Here is a 17,464-nt window from a genome sequence, read left to right as displayed (position 1 = left end):
ACTGTTAAATCTGTCTGCCCTAACATGCCTTGTTGAGATGAGATCCTATTGCTGCAGCTTTGGGATTTTTTCTTCAAGGGAACACCAAGGTCCACCTCTGTGACTAAATCCCATCCCAGACAGATTCCAAGTTTACTGCCCTGGTTTACATAGAGGCAGGGAAGAAAGCCCATATCTCTGTGAGGACTGAGAATAATGACCACCTGCACTGAGATCTGCAGTCAGGACAGAAGCACAGGAAAGGAGAGCTTGGAACAACAGCCATGACCTTCCCTCACTGCCTGTGTCCAGGAGCTCTCAGCACTCATCCCTTCACTGGACTGCTCAGTGTCACTTCAGGAAGGGTCTGGAGCATGATGTGCTCATCAAGGCCGGAGCTTAGCTCTGCCAAAATCTGAATCCAAACCACACAGAACTTCTTAACTTCAGTGGGTCCCACCCAAATGGCCCAGGTTCACTCAAACCTCAAACCAAGACCAGTCCCAGGCTCTGTGCACAAGACCTTCTCTCTTTTTCTCTTTGTCCAAATTCCTGCCTGCAGCGGATGTCCTGCAGAACCTGGCTTGCAGCTGGAGACCATAATGAAACTTACAGAATGTTCACTCAACTCCAGTAACCCAGAGATGGGAAAGGCAAATTACAGGCCTCTAGTCCTTGGCTTTTGTGTGCTGGCCTTGCCTTTGAATGTGCAAAACACTATGGACAAGAAATGTTCTGCTTTGCAAGAAAGCAGGTTTCCAGCCAACTGCTTTTACTTGGTGAATTTTCTAATGGTTCAGTATCCATCTCTGCTCTTGTCTCCATTTCAGCGTGGCAGGACAGATCACAAGAAATGGATGAGCTATGGTACAAGCAGGTGGGACTCCAAGGATTTTCCAGGCTCCATTCCACACCTGGCATAGCAGATGCCAGGCTGGTTACTTATTTCTCTGCAAAGCAGTGGGCAGCCCAGGGCCCCATCTGGAGGTGACTACATCTAAATGGAAGCCATTCCTTTCAATCTATCCTGACATCTGCATGCAGCTGAGCCTCACTGCTTTTTGCATTGAAGGTGGGATTGTTTAGACATGAAACATGCCAGAAGCTGAAGCTAGGATTGTACCACTGCTTAGAGAACCAGCATTACCAGCACCCCCAGTCTTAATTCTTAATGTAATTTACTTTGCCCTGCTTTGGGTTGCTTCCTTGGCTTATTTCTAACAAGGCCTCTGCCTGGCTGTGAGAGCAGCCCACAGTTCAGGCTGCCCAGCTCACTGCTGTGCTCTTTCCTGGGATGACTTGGAGCTGGTGGCCTGGCAGGCACATGTGCTGCAGTGTCACAGCCTGGGAGGTACCAAACCAGAGCACTGTGCCAAGGGGAATGTGCTGTCTGGAATGCTCTGTATGTGCTGGAAGTGCCCAGAGCAAACACTCTGTCCCCTGCAGAGTCACAATCACTGCCTGAAAAGAGAAGCCCTCTCTCTTGGCCATCTGGACTCCTGGCCTGATGAGCAGCCACTCAGCACTGAGACTCCTGGCAGAGCTCTACTTTCCACAGCATGGCTGCCTCAGGACTGTGCCAAGCCTGTGCCCCTGCTCATCCTGGCCAGCACGAGCTTTGGGGATCTCTGCCCTCCCTTACTGCTCCTCCTTTTCTGTCCTGTGCTTGTACAGTACAAACTCTCCCCTCAGATGAAGGTGTCCCTCCATGGTGGCCTCTGAGCCATCCCACACCAGTAAGGTGGTGGTGCTCCCCAAAGCTGCTGGTGAGTACAGGCCTTCAGAGACCCTGGTGTGTCATTTTGGCCTGGCTCTGCCTGTTCCTGCTGCTCCCAGTCCCAGTGCAAACCAGTGCTCCCAGTCACGTGGCAGCCCCTTGGCCAGCCCAGCACTGTCTTGGGTGAGCCATTCCTTGTCAAGTGGTACAAGATGACAGGAACCCGGCAGAGAACAGATGCTTTCAGTAAAAGCAGCCCTCAGCAGCTTTTTCTGCTGTGCCCTCTCAGCAGCCCCTAAAATTCCCAGCCCCAAGACTTCTGTGCAAATACCTGACATGTACTATAGCATTGCCTGAATTTTGGGTGAGGGTTCCCCCTCTTCCTGCTCCACAGCTCACTGCTGACATGTTAAGAGCAGTGATCCTGACCTCACATGACAAGTTAAACCCAAACCTCCTGAAACTGCAGCCCAGAAAGCAAACAGCTCTGTCTTTCACCACTTGGAAGTTGCGGCTCTGGGTGCTGAATTGTGCAACAGCTCAACCAAGAGCCTTCCCCTAACTCACAGCCACCAGCTGGGCTGCAGGCATTGTTCAGACTCTCTCTCAAGCAGTGCTCACAGCAATGGATTATGTTTCCATAGAAAGCTGAGGGAGGAGGTAGCATCCATGGCAGGGACTGTGGCTGTAGGAACTGGTCATACCTACAGAGCAGCAGATGGAGGGAGGAGAGGGCTGGGGCTGCATTGTGCTGCTTCAGTAGTGCTGACATCCCGACAAACTGGAGCTTTGGAACAAATCTGACTTTGTGTTTCCTCCTTCTTCCCACCCTCACAGAACAAAAATCCTGTCTCTTGCCCAGCCCTACCACCAGAGCACTAATCCTTTGGCTGTGGTGTTGGATTAAGTCTTGGACTCTGAGAAAGCACTTCCAAGCCACAGTGAAGATTTTGTTTGTTGGGGTCTAATCCATGTGCAACTCCCAGCTGCCATGGTTGTGAAATTGTGCCTTTTCTTTTGCTTTTAAGCAGCCCAGATGAAGCAAGGAAACGAGGGCTGTTCTGAGAGACTATTCCTAATGGTCTGAAAATAAACCCACTATTTTTCTTGGCTTGTAAAGGAAAATGGTTACCTTGATTGCAACTTGGTTCTAACACACATTGCAGACAGTAATGGAGACTGCAGATATGAGACTTGTACAGGCTCTGTTACACAAACCTTCACAGAGATTTTTTTTTGTCTTTTTCTTTCCATTCTAGACCCAAAACTCTGCCTGGTACAGCTAAGGACCTCTAATGGCTTTTTGGGAAAAGGAGCTTTATCTCAGGTGCTAAAGTTGGAAGCCATCTTTTATTCTTTGCCATACTGACAAAAGGTTAATGAAACAGAGCTGGCATTTCATCAAGGCCAGCACTGAAAATTAGGGACAAAACTGCCATTAAAAATAACCAGATGCATGTGCTTCTACCCCTGACACACCGGTCTTGAAATATCTCCCTTTTGGGTTGTACAGCTTCCAAGGAATAGCAGGAAATTACAATTGTTACACTGGCCAGAGAATGGATTTAATTTGTACTGTTTTATCCTCCCTGTTGGAAACTATCCTCTCTTTTCTTCCACACCAGCTAGAAAGAAAAGAAAAATTCAGCAAACCCAACACATTTGGATGACAGCCTACCTTGAAGCGTGCTTGCTTCCTCCATCAAAGGGACTGTTTCCCTTCTTCAGGGTTTATTGTGACACATCCACATGGGGCATTCTACAGACAAATTTATGGGTGTTTAATTAAAGATAGTTCGAAAACCACTGGTTGGTGAGCTCAAGTGGCACACCAAGCTGATGCTAGGGGTGTAGGTGCCTAGGTGCTACAGAAAAAGCTGTTTCTCAGGGTGATAAAGAGCTGGTTAAAGGGGCTGTGCTCATGCCAGGGCAAAACAGTTAAAGCATCTGCAAGAGGAAAATTGACTTTTTGGATGCAGAGGAAGGAAGAAGCTGCAGTACAAGTAACACATCAGACTGTCCAGGAGTGACAGGCTCCAGAGCCTTGGCTGGTTTGGATTAGCTCAGCAAGCATCAGACTCTTACTAAGGCAACCACATTGTGCAAGCTCAGAGAAGGAGCTGGGCAAGTTATAAGCATGTACTCAATGGTGAGGTTGCTTCAGCTGAAGGGTAATTACTTGTTGAGCAATCATAATCCAAGTCATTTGATCTCATGTCTGTACCAGAGAGAAGTTTGCACTCATCTAAGCCACCTGTTTTCCTTAAGTAGGTACAACTCTGGGCTAAAGAGATGGAAACAGCCTTTGAAGGAGAGGTTGCTGGTCTGGCTAATGACAAAGAGCTGCAGATTTATGAGGGATGAGCAATGATATGACTTTTTTTTTTTTTAAAAGATGAATTTGGTACTCTTGTGACATCACAGCGGGAATGTATTTGGCTCTGTTAAGGCTGGAGAGATGATTGCAGTGACTGAGTTACAGAGGCTTAATTAATTACTGCTGGTCAGCTGAGCTGTGGTGAGTGCCTGTGCTGCTGGACACACACAGTACACTGCCTTAGCTCATGGCTGATTTGAGGCACAGTGAGGCATAATGTGGTTACCCAGAGCACAAACTGGCCTGAGCCCATAGCCTAAAACCCCTTGGCTTTTTGGAAAGTACCTAGTCACATTAATTGGCTCCAGTGGGATGGCTTTAACAGCTCCTGTGCTCCAGAGCTCACAGGAGGACTGAGGGTGGTTCTGAGCTCAGAGAGGCACAGTCCTGCTCCAGGCAGGCTCTGCACCCCCATGGACAGCACAGCCCCAAGACCTGCACCAGAACTGGCTTGTTACTGACTAAGGAGGCAGGAATCACAGGAATGCATTAACAGCACAAACCTGGGAGGTCTAAAGGAGGTCAGGGAGGAGAACAGCAGCTCTGCAGCGAGGCCATGGGAAAGCACTGGAGCAGAACAGCTCCAGTGCTCCAGCCCCGAGGTGATGTGGCTGGAAGCAGATGAAAGGCAGCTGGTGAGGCATGGTGAATCACTCCTGTTGGGAGCCTTCCCTCTTCCAGCAGGGACTGCAGCCAAGAGCTGAAGTGACTCAGGGTAGCAGCATGGGCAGATGATGAAGCAGAGGATGGCACAGCTCTGATCACTGCCTGTCATGGGGCCAGGCCATGTCAGGTCCAACAGCACCCCTGGGGCAGGAGAACTGCAGCAGCATTCTTGGTGGGGCTGCCATTGCCAATGATGTTGAGACTTCCTGGCTATCTCTTCTGCCTCCTAAAGCTTAATTTTCTCTTCCCTAGAGAGGAACAGGAGTTTCCAGAAAACCTGCCTCTCTAGCTGCCTTCAGCCCTACCCTGCCAGTGCAGAGTGCTGAAGGAGGGAGGATGTAGAAGGGAGAGGAGAGCAAGACTGAGAAAGTGAAGCAAAAGAAGGAGCAGGACTGGCAGGGGAGAGCACAGGGGGGACAGGCTGCTTTGTTGGGGTCTGTGGCACTGCCACTCAGCCCTGGAATCAGGTGGTGATGCAGGAAGGAGTGACAGGATGGGTGGGGAGGAAGAGGAGAGCAGACATCCAGCAGCAGGGATGAGCAGGGACATGGCTGTGGCTGCAAGGAGCTGGATTCTGATCAGGCAATCAAGCCTGGATAAGCTGTGCCCAGAGCTTCCTCTCCTCCAGGTGCCATGCACAGAGGCTTACAGCTCCCAGGGCCACCACGAGGGGATGCAAGCACAGACGGGGGCTTGGCTGCTGTTTCTGTGATCCCTCCTGGGGGCTCCTGGCTTGACACAGCCTGCAAAAATGCTCAGCAGTTCCTTGCACCTTTATAGTGGTCTGGACAAAATTTACAGCAAGAAAAAGAGGCCCAGGAAAAGCTGTTTGCATGGTAGGTCCACACAAAGAACACTTAATCCTGGGCTTTGCTACCTGTCACAGGGCATTACACTCCCCTGCAGATGACCCCCACCGTGGAGCAGAGCTGCTGCCCCCAGCAGCAGGGCTGCAGTCACAGATCTGGCTTTGTGCTCAGGAGGGCTCCTTCCAAGGCATCAGACAAATGGGGAGCTCTGGGAGGTGGGGCTGAGAGTAGGCAACCATCAAACCCTTTTATAGAAGGTCCCACAGGAATTTGTTTTCCTCCTATTTTTAAGTTGAAAAGGATCGAGTTTCACTGCAGGAAATAGTTCTCCTCCTCCTCCCTCCCACACACCTTTAATTTTTTTCTACAGCATGTTGAAAGAGCAGGCTGCTGTCTGCCTCAGGTTTCCAAGAATCAGGCAAACTGGAACCAAAGCACTTGTTATCTGCAGCCAAGGAAGCAAAGGGAGAGAGGCTGGAGAAGAGGTGCTCCTGTCTGCAAATGTTCAGAGCCTTAGGGTGTCTTTATTGGTGAGATACACCCTTCCCCATGCCTTTTAATCAGGTTGAGATTGTAATTGGGGTTTCAGAAGAGGTTTCTGTGAAGTTCCTAGAAAAAACCAACACCCATATTCATTGAAGCTGCCCTGCTTCTTGCCCAGTAGAAGAGTGTCACGGGAAGATCCTGGGGAGGGAGTGCAATACTCTACCCTCAAGGAATCTCTTCTGCATTGTATCATTTGCAGGGATGACATTTGCAACAGCACTCAAACACAGGCCTAACTCTGCATTCCTGTTAGAAACAAACACATCCAGTTGGTGCAGTGACCTTAAAATCTCCACGTGCCCAGGCCCTGCTATCACCACGGCACAGATCCTGCACGTTGATAAACCTGCACCATTTGCAGATGCAAAGTCTGCATCCATGCAGGGGGGCTCTAGCCAAGATGCACTGAAGCCACTGGACTTAAACCTGCAGTTCAAGTCCCAGCCTATCACCGAGGATTGAGAGCAGGGGTCTGGCTAATGAGCAACAGCCCGATGGACACCTTTTGATCCTCAGCATTCACAGCCACTCCTTCCCCATTCTGCTGATACTGATCAATTTTGCTCACCAGGCACACCCACCCTTCCCTCACCTGCTCCAGCTCATTTCTCCTGTTTCCCTTCAGTGACAGTACAGACAATGCCTCCTTTATAGGTGCTCCCACATGCCTGGTGGAAAACCTATTGAGACTAGCACAGTCGTATCAATGATCTCCTTTTTATTATTCCTCCTGGCATGGGATTTGCCATTACTTCTCCAGCTCAGGCAATATTTTCCATACATCTTGTCTCAGCCAGTTGTTTGCTCATTGGCAGCAGGGGGCTTCAGAAGAGACAAAGCCACAATTGATGGGAAGCATAAGGCCAGGCTGCTGCCAAAAGGGGGTTTTCCTCAGGGATATCATAGCCTTAGAAAAGTCACTACAGTCTCTTTCAACAATGGTTGTGAACACCTGTTAAAAAAGCTTTGCCTTTGGACCTGTCTTTCTGGTGACCTTTGTTGGCCACCTGTTACTCAAACACTTTTTGAGCTCACATCCTTCCAATGCAGTCAGTGTTGGGTAAATAACTCCCTCTCACTCCTCTGAAGCCAGTGACTTACTCTAGAGTGTGCCAGAGGGCTGTGGCAGAGCAGGACAACCCCACAAATCCCAGGGCCTGATATGTGCAGAGTGATGTTAGTGTGGTTTCAAGTAAAGTCTGTCAGAGACTCATCTGCAGACTTGTTCCAAATTTAAGTAGATGTCTGCTCTCATCACTTCATTCAGAATGGGGGAGAATGATCAATTACCTGCATTTTCCAGGCAGCTCAAAATACGAAAGGGCATTTCAAATCTAAAAATCCAACCAAGTTCTTGGGTTTTGCTCTGGAACAGAGGTTCAGAAACACCCTCTCTGTTCATGCTAACATTGTTCTGGTCACTGCCCTAGAGCTGGGTGTGTTGCGTGGACATAAAACTTAAATGAGGCTGAATCTTTCAGTTTTCAATAAGTCAAATGTCACAATGAGAGTTGCAGTAGTAAAGCTGCTGATGTAGCCAGCCTTCTGCAAAATATTTTGGACTAGAAAATTTCTGCTATTATTAGAGCCACAAAACTTTCCCTTTTCAGTCACAAAGGGGCAAGTAGGATGCTTTGCTCTAAACTGTATATGGTGGAAACTTGGACAAAGTGAAAACTGAGCAAGACACACAGGACAAACGAAGGAGATCAGATTTGAATTTGCAAAACAAACCCAGCTGGCAGAGGGAAGATGTGGATTAGAGCAGACAAAGAGTGAGAGTTCAGCTGGGGAACAGACCACAGCTATCCTGGAGGAAGAAAGAACTCTTCCAGCCCTCCCTTCCCAACACTTTCACTGCAAAGCCTCACAGATTTTGACCTAGAACTGCCCTCTTCCTCCTCCACTCCTGCATGGACTGGCTGTCTGGAACATTATCTCAGCACTGCTCAGATCCCACTGGGTTCTCTCTGCCTGCACCTCCCAGGCTCTGGTAACAGACACCTCTGAGTCAGAAGATAAAACCACCACGTTGTGGTTACTTTCCACAATATTTAGTTCCTTCCCTTTTGTTCACCTTTAGGAGCCAGTAGTGGCTCCTGGAAACAAATGATCCAAGCAGGGTGGAGCCCTCACCAGGGAAAGACCAAGGTCACTGCTGTTCAGACACTGACAGTCAAGAGCTGCTTGGCAAGATTCACATTCCACAAACACAGGGTGAGTCCCTGTACCTTCCAAAAAAGCTGGAAGGGTGCTGCAAGGCAAGCCCTTCATATTTCACATGGGCCTTCCACAGAAACGTGGTCAGAGCCCAGTACAGCTCAGCAGGCAGGGGCTACCCCACTTCATGGGCCAGGAAAACCATGCACATATGGAAAGAAACCCTGGGAAGAAGGTGAAGAATTTAGCAAGTTAGATAAGAGAAACAACAGGAAATGCTGCTGCTGGCTAAGCATCTTCATTCAGAAGTTATTTGTAAATACAGCTCCTGCTGCTGTGTTTTTGCCCCTTGGCATTACAGAGGAGCTGTAAATACAGGAACTGATTATGCCAAGGTCTGGAAAGGTGCTGTAGCCTGACTTCAAGTGTGGGCTGGCACCCTTGATGTGCAGAGCAAGTATGTGCTGTTCCTCCACACAGGTCTTAACATTTCAAGCCAGACAGAGGGAACAAATGCCCACAGACCTTTTTATTGTCAGGAGACTGGCAGGGCCTACAGCCCCAGAATATCTTTCCATGAACATTTCCAGCATGCAAGCCACAAAAGAACACTTTCATCCTTGGAACACCACTGTGGCAGCAGATTGTCCCAAGGAAGGATGTCCAGGCTGGCTCACAGCACTGTCCAACCCTGAGCACAGTTTGTTTTTCTTGCAGGAAAAGGTAGGCAGTGAGGCGCTAGGTCCCCTTTCCAGTTCAACCTTCAGAGCATCCACACAGTTCAGTGCTGCTTGAACCAAAAGCCAGCCTTGCAGGAGGAACGGGATCCCTATGGGATTTGTCCAGGCACTTTGGAGCAATTCAGAAGGTGACCACCATGAGCAAGAACATACCTGTAAAAGCCATGGGCAGAAAAATGGGCTTTTGTGTGTCTGTGTGTGTGCAGTAGGTTCACACTGATAATGCTGTCTGGATTTGCAACTGTCTAGACAATGGGAAAATTAGCATCATGAAACTGGATAGTTTTGTGAAATGCCCAGCCAAATATCTGGGAAATATTTTTGTAATGGTTCTCCTCAGAGGGAGATATGAGCCTGCCCATTAGAGATGCAGCTCTTTTGTCTTGCATTCTGGTGAGGGATGAGGGGTTTTCCTGAGAGCCTCATCTGCCATGGTTTCCAGCCAGACACTGGTGCTACTGTGGAGGAAAATAAGCCCCCAGCAGAACCATGGCAAATGAGCTTTCTGTAGGCTGGAGCTGCTGCTTTTCTGGCATGGAAGGGGAATTTCATCCTAAGAGCTAGAGGCTAGGACTGTATGAACAGTGGTTTCCTCTGGAGACAAGCAGCTAGAAGCCAGTGTCTCCCCAGCCTGTTTTACAGCCTGCAGTTAAGTCCAAAGGATTTCTAGGCTGCAGGGTAAGAGCTCCCAGACAGCAAACAAAACTCATTCTGAGCCTCTTGCCTGGAGCCCCAGGAGCATAGGGCTTAGAGATGCACAGGGATCTCTCCTCCTCTCACCATGGACAAGATGCAGCAGCCAGAATTGTGCTCACAGCTGAGCTGGGAAGTGCTTTGTCTCCATGGCCACTCTTCCAGAGCTGTAAGACCCAGTACAGTGAGACAGCTGATGCAGAGCAGCACCATAAGAGACAACCTGGGTGAAGAAGCCAGGCCAGAAGCAGAACAGGTAAAAATACAATCTAGTGCCCAGCTGGTTTGTAATACTTGGGGTGAGCTGAGTGGTCTCAAAGTGTTGTACTCTGATTACCCCTATATGCTCAGGATTTTAAAGAGGAAGGCAGTTTTGCTCTTGAGATAGTGCAGAAGCAGTTCAGAGAAATAAAAGCTTCTGTTCCCCCATTTTATGTCAGAGGAAGATACTAATTAATACCCTTCATATCCTATTGAAAGAATTTCCTACCTATGACAAAATAACAACACCATGAAGTTAACATTTTTGTGCTGCAGGTTCTGTTGTTTGACTTTCCTGAACTATTTCCGTGCCCCCATCCATCACAACCCTGACTGGATAATTCCACCCCCCCTCCAGTTTTTGTAGAAATAATCTTTTGAGTTTTGTGAAGTTGATCTTGGCTCATGGCACACATCCCACATCTGTTTTCCTAGGCCTTACTGTTTGACTCAGAATGATTGCATTTTAACTTCATCCCCCCACTGCTACCGTCAAGTGTAAAACCCAAACGAAGCACTCCCACCACCCCCAGGGCCCACCTGATGTCTGGGGAGGCACATGTCCCCTCACCTCCTGGTACTGAACAGTGAGAGGTTACTGTAAGAATGCTGACTGCTTATTTATTATTCTTGAAGATGATACGGTGTGAACTGACAGCATAGGTTAAATACAATTATTCTGTATGAGCGAGTTTTCAAAGCTTTCCTTTTGGTTCTTATCCAAGATCCTTAAAAGCACATCATTAAGGATAAGCATGCACAGAGAGCAGTGGGATGTGACATGTTCTTTAACTTGTCATGTTGGTTTTGCTAGCTTTTGAAATTGAAAGAGAGAGAAACTGCCCATCCCTGTTCTTGGGCAAACTGCCACACACTTCCAGGAGACTTTGGACCAAAGACTTCACTGCTGCATGTCCAAGGTGACTTGCAGAACCATCCCCAGATATTGCAAGACACAAAATTTCAGGTGGAAAATACTTGCTGAAAAGATTCAAACTTTCCCAAGTTGAAACTTTAAAAACTCCTCATTCTCTTTGAAACTCTTGGCTTCTTAGCACCTCACTGAATTTCAACAGGGGTGACCGGAAGAGAAAAATGCTGAGTTCAGTAAAGCAACATGTACATTTGAGATAGAATACGGTCAGGCAAGAGCACATCTGTTGGGCATGTAGTCAGAAAACCTCTGCTGATTCATGACCTTCAGTTAAATTTGGTTAGATGTGTCTGGGCTGGATATGCTGCCTACCATTCTGCATCTGGTAACAGAGTTAATAAATACTTCTTTCAGCATTGTCCTTCCTGTGGTATTTTGCTCAGTCCAATTCTGCTACTAGGCAGAACTCAGAAATGCAGGAATCTGCCAGTTAGGGGGGAGGGGTTTATCCCAAGTGCAAAGCAGTAAATCCAACAGGAAGCATGAAGGCCATGGGTTAACAGCAACTCCATGCCAGAATATGCCCCTTTTCCCAACTCTGAGCACTGCAGAGTTCTGACCATCTCCTAATTCTCTGCTGGAATTAGGGCATACAAGTGCCCTACAACCACAGAGCAACATCACAGGCTGAAAGCTGCAGGGCTGCATGATAGAAATGTGCTGGTGCAGCAGACCCAGTCCTGCTCTCTGCACTAGCCCAGAGGTTGCCAGCACAGCTTCTCTCCACCACTGCACAGTGTATCCCTCCCACGTGCTGAGGCTGCAATAAATCCCAATATTCTCCACTGCAGGCATCACTCAAGTGCTGATGGCTAGACCAAGAGAACTTAAAGCCACCTCACAAGCCATAGTCATTTATCCACTGTTTCACCCCTTTCTTGCATCAGAGGAGGACATGACTAAGAATGGATACATCAGTGCAGTAACAGGACCATCCAAAGCCTCACATGCTGTTGCCACATGTCACATCAGGGCACAAACCTTCCCCTTTAACAGAAGTAATAAGGCCTGTGTGTTTTGGAGCAAGGGGACTGTGGCTGAGATTCTTCCTTTGCTGACACACCACAGTGCTAAGCTGCTGTGGCAGGCACCAGAAGGAACAAATGTAAAGTCAAAGGCATTATAATCTAAAAGGAAGGTCTGGAGAAACCCAAACTGAGATGTCATAAAAACATAAGCCAGAATTCATTACCCTTGTAACCAAAAAGAAACTATTGATATGCCAGTTTTCACCATAAACAGCTGTAGTTGAGGGTCTGAGTTTATAAAACATTGAACGACTTACCATATGTTGCACTGGATGGTTTTGGTCGGAAGTCCACAAAGGATCTGTTAGACAGCAATTTCTCCTGTTGAGACAAAAACTCAGAGGTAAATCCTGTCTTGCCAAGCCCAGAAGATAAGCACAAAGACACATTGTTTTAAATCACAGCAGAGCAGAGTGTGCTGGAACAAAGCAAATACAGACTCTTGGGGTGTTTAGACTACAGCCTGTCTGCCTTTTTGCAAGTTGGGCTGAATGAAAAAGCAGTTTACAGCGAGTTCATGATTACTGCAGTCATGCCAGAGAGCCCCAGCTGCACAGAGCATTGTTCAGTCTGGGACAGCAGCTCGTGTACAGGTAAAGCTTCCAGGTGTTTACAAGGCAGTGTGGCAGGGAGGAGCTGGCTCACAACAACTGGCCCCATTCTGTTTTCCTCCATCTCCTCTGTGGATGCCCAAGCCCCTTGCAAATGGGTCCCACTGCATTTTCTGCTTTTATCCAGTATAGATTTATCCCTGAAGATGTGGTGATGTGGTCATGGTCAGCAGGAGATATCCCAGGTTTTCCTTTCTCTGCCAGGGATTTGTTTAGTTCCTGTGCCCTGAGCACCTTATTCACCACAGAAGTAGGTCTAATATCCAGGTTTTGAACTTGGAATTCCTTGGACTAGAATTGACTGGTGGAGGTATGTAAGAAGTACAGAAAAACAGTTCAGACACTACAGATTCTCCATGCTGGTTGCCAAACACAGGACTCCAAAGTAGGTTCAGTTTGAAGGAGGGGAGATCCAAGGTTGGCCATGAAACTGGGAAAATGGATTATGGCACAAACTTTCTCACTGTGCACAGTGATGGGAGTGAACAGAGACTCTGAGGAACTGGGCTGAATTCTCCTTTCCCAGGGATTTTGATCACTCTGGGACATACCCTCAGGATTATTTGCCAATCTTATTAAAACAAACACGGGGAAGCTCCTTGAGGAAGGACCCACAACTCCCCAGCTCCTGAAGGTCTCAACCCAGCAGTTAAAAGGCAGGAGGGGAGCAAACAGCAGTTGCTTTGTGTGACATGGAGGGCTGAGGAAATTTGAAAGACAAATTACTCAAAATAAAAAGCAGTGCAAAAACAGATTAGGAAACTACTGTGCCGTGACTATTAATGAAGCGATAGAAAATATCAATCACTCCCTGGCCTCTGAAGCTTGCTGTGAGAGAAGAATTAGGAGATTTTGTGTTCCAAGTACCAGGAAACCACAGGGCCCTGGTGCCTAGTTTTCAAAAGAACACTGAATCACAGGGAGGAAAGCAGAGTGCTGCAAAGAGCCAAGGGCAGAGTTTAAAAATAGCAGCTTTCAGTTTTGCTGCTTTTTTCTTTTTCTTAAGTGCCTGGATATAGGATCATGTCAGGGGGTGGATAAAGAGAGCAGACCAGCCCCTGTGGAGAGAGAAGTGTTCCTGAATGAAGTACTGCCAGTCGGGGGCTGTGGGCTGCTCATTTTGCACTCCAGCTCTCCCCCTCAAAGGAACAGCCTCTCCTGATCCTCCTGTCTGCCCAGCACAGGAGAAGGGCACTGGGGGACTGGGGAGCTTTTCAAGCCCATCAATGTGTGCAGAAGCTGGTGCAAATGAGCAAAGCCAGGGGCTGAATGTGTGATCCAGCCAGAACCATCCCCTTCTGGACACATGCAGAGCCAATTTCCCGTGGCATTAAGGGCACTTTTGAAATGCTGTGCAAGGAATGGGATTTACTGAGATGTTTGTGCTGATGCTCTGGGTCTGTGGGCAGGGAGAACTGGAAAATGTGCTAAGCCAAGAGAAAGAATATCTGACTTCTGATACTGCTCAAATTTCTCCAGCCCTCAGACTGTGAGCTGTGCACCTCTTGAAAGACCACTAGGCCAAAGTCACAGCACCTACCAAAGCAACCACATGGAGAAGCTGAGATTTGGTACTTTAGACAGGCAGAGGATAAGGACACAATTAAGTATCTCCTGAAATGGACAGTAAAGTTTTAAGTCATGCAGTGCGCTAACAGTGATGGTTTTAAGGCAGAAATGGGCAGGGACTGCAGAAAGAAATAAAATCTCATCCAAACAGATTGAAAAACAGATATGTCTTTAGGTAGCTGATCCTAGAAGACAAAGCTCCGTGCTTGCAGAGAGGCAGGATGCCCCCGTGGGCCTTTGCTTTGTCTGTGAAAAGAGAAGAAAGGCACAGCTGATGCTCTGGATAAGGCTGTCTGCATCTGCCTCTCCAGGGAAGTCTGCTGTGTCTTATGACTCACTGCTCTCAAATCTATAGAGGAATAATTCGTGTAATAAGGGCAGCAAGTGCAGGCAGCCACATAAAATCCCTTTTCCCAATTAAGCAAGCAGAAACACAAACCCTTTTCCCCAGCCTTCTCAGGGACAAAACAAGCAAGTTTTCCCCTGAAATAAGCCATGATTGAAATGGAAGGTGGGGGAAGAGAAATACTGGCTCTGTCACTTGGTTAATGGGAGTACACAAATCATTTAAACTGCTACAAGCACATTGCAAGACTCAATCATTGCAAATTCAGTTTCTCCTGTCACCAGCAAGGACTTCCAGGCTGCAGTGTGGACAGCAACCAGCATTCACAAAAAATTGAGTACAGCTTAAAAGCAAAAACTTTGCATGGATAATTATGCTAACCAAGTCCTACAGGAACATTTTAACTTTACAAATATGCAGAAAAATCTCAAACATCTGGAATCTGAAGTATTTCCTTCTAAAGGAGTTTCCACTGGAATGTCATCTGTTCTGGCTTTGTTTGAGATAGGCTGCTGACACAACCAACTGGACTCCAGTGCCCTGCATGGCACAGAGCTCTTCATTCCTGTGGCTCATAAAAGAACCCAGCAGTGCCACAGGCCACATGACTGCCGTGTCACATGTACAGGTTGTTAAGCAGACAACCTACTGCTTTCATGGAGATAAGGAGCCCCAGGTATCCTAGAGATGCTCCAAGAGACACCCAAAGTTACTTGCTCTTGCTGCCCTTCAAAAGAACCAAGCCAGGATGTATTAGGAGCAATTGGTGAAGCAGACCTGAAAGCTTTTATTATGTGGGGAAATCTTTAAAGCTCAAACCCAGATCCAGTTCATCCACTGCTTCCCTCAGCCCTGCAGGAACAAAAAGCTCCTTCAGTCCAGCTGGCCTGGGATTTTCCCTTGCTGAGCTTTCAGTGTGACTGCTGACAAAAGCAGTGTAGAAATGCCCTAAAATGCAGCCCTAATGGTAGAAGAGCCCTCACCAAATTGCCACTCCAGGGACTTTCTTTTCATTTCTGCACCTATAAAAGACTGATTGGGATGTGGCAGAACTGTCATCCCAATACATGGAGGCAATTCAGAACAGGAGCAGGACTCTATACAAGATTCCCCTCTTTGAAATGTAGATATTGCAGCAGATTGGAGAAACAGGTGGCTTTTCCTCTGAGAATATATACCAGGGAGCATTCTAAGAAGCAGGGCCAAGATGAATTAACCTGATCAACTACAGTAAACTTACTGTAAAGTACAGGAAACATGAAGCACTGCATTTTCTCATTTGTGGCTTGGAAGACAAATTTGCCATTGAGCTGCTTTTGGAGGGCAGTAGGAGAGGGCTGAAAGCAAGACACTGCTGCATCTTCATCTACCATTGCACCCCACCAGCACAGATCCCTGCACTTCCTTGTGCTTTTTAGCCCTCAGCAGTTGTGAAGTGCCAACAAATACACATACTCAAGCCTGGGGAGTTTTCTGTTTTTCATCTGGAAGATTTCAAAAGGTTTCCCAAGGGCCAAAAAGAAAAGGCATTTGGATGTTTCCTAGACAAAACCTTGTTTCCATTCTGCAGGAAGAGCTGACACTTTAAAAGGCAACCAACCAACCACAGACATTGAGAAATGGTGCAAGACATCTTTGAGTTTGTCTTTGCCAATGCTTTGACCTCACCACAGCGACCAGACAGAGCTTGCTGAAAAGTTCTCAATACTTGGAAAAATAGTGGCACCACTCTACCATCTCTCATCCAAAGCAATGCATGAACACATTGTACTTCTGGAACAATTCTGGCACTTGGCTGCATTTTGGGGCTATAAACACAGACAGCAATGGAGGGGGCACATGAGAAGAGCAGAGGAAAGCTGCTGGTAATGATGGATAATATTTTTTAACAGAGTTCAGTGTGGCTGTACAAGGAACAAGCTAGGCACAAGGAACACTGCATCATGCTCATGTTTCCCAGGTATGCCCTGGATTGAAATCCTGATGGATTTCTGTACCCCTTAGTGCTGGCTGCAGAGCAGGGTTACCTTGCTGGTTAGAGATCAGCAGTATAAAGCTATTTCTGAGAGAATGACACTGTTAAGATACATGGTGATACAGCAGCAAAACCCAGAGTGTCTGGCACAACTAGAAATGTAAGAGTTTTCCAAGTGTTATGTCCCTTTATGGAGAGGTTGTGGCTGTGAACATGCACTTTGTTATCATAACAAGGAAAAGCCACCAGCATCTCCTGACACCTCCAGTGCAAGCATTTGTGGTAACCCAATAATTTGTAAGCAATTAGGGCACTGTGTTGTATGTTTAGAAATCCTTAAGCAGAGAGGGAAAAGGTGTTCCAAGGAAGTGGCCCTTACATCTTCCTTGCAACTTCTCTGAGTATTTACATTCCAGCCAAGGGCTAATCTGAAGCAGCTGAGTGTTCCAACCAGGGATCCTCCATAAAAAATCCTACTGAAGTTACAGAATTTTCTAGGAGTTCAGGTTGGATCAGGCTCCTGGTACCAAACTTCCAGCTCTCTGGCACCTTCTGTGACAAATACAAGAAAATATGGAAGAACTAAACATCTCAAATTTCCTTTCCCTGCATAGAGGACCCTACCTAAGATATTTAAAATACCTTTATCAAAGAACAAAGCTCCAGTGGAACCTTGTTAAGAATAAATTTGCACTGAGAGCAAAGACATGGATGTCCAGCAGTGAAAGTCAGTTCGGGCATGTTTTGACAAAGGAGAATTCTCACATCAGAGCCTGGTCCCAGAATAACCAGCAGCAAAATAATTTTTGTGATAGGCCCGGTGGTTTGGATCATATTAATGCCAGCAGACACTTGACCTGGCTGTCTTGCCTGCTCCCAGGTTCATGCTTTCCTCCTTTGTTCATTAGATATTTGAAGCAACCATATCTAATTCCTTGCCTGTTTTCAAGGAAAAAAAAAATCCCCTTGAGAAAAAAAAGAATCCCCTTTCTCTGTTCTCTTCCCAGTTACACTTTCAGCTGGTTTTTGCCTTTGCATTGCTAGTTCTGTGCA

At 47.2% G+C, this 17,464-nt stretch overlaps 1 protein-coding gene across 1 annotated transcript in view; it reads right to left on the bottom strand.

Moving 5' to 3' along the window:
* Positions 1-12,226, bottom strand: part of CCDC92 (coiled-coil domain containing 92) — a 49,970-nt gene extending 37,744 nt beyond the window's left edge. Inside the window, exon 1 of the mRNA XM_041410265.1 lies at positions 12,168-12,226. Within this exon, the coding sequence (XP_041266199.1) occupies positions 12,168-12,170 (3 nt within the window). The 5' untranslated portion in view covers positions 12,171-12,226. The remainder of the gene's footprint in view (positions 1-12,167) is intronic.
* Positions 12,227-17,464: the final 5,238 nt, after the last annotated feature.

The sequence above is a fragment of the Onychostruthus taczanowskii genome, unplaced genomic scaffold (genome assembly GCF_017590055.1).
Source record: "Onychostruthus taczanowskii isolate IOZ18803 unplaced genomic scaffold, ASM1759005v1 scaffold32, whole genome shotgun sequence".
Taxonomy (NCBI): Eukaryota; Metazoa; Chordata; class Aves; order Passeriformes; family Passeridae; genus Onychostruthus; species Onychostruthus taczanowskii.
Note: the sequence above shows the minus strand (reverse complement) of the source record. Positions and strands in the feature narration are given on the sequence as shown.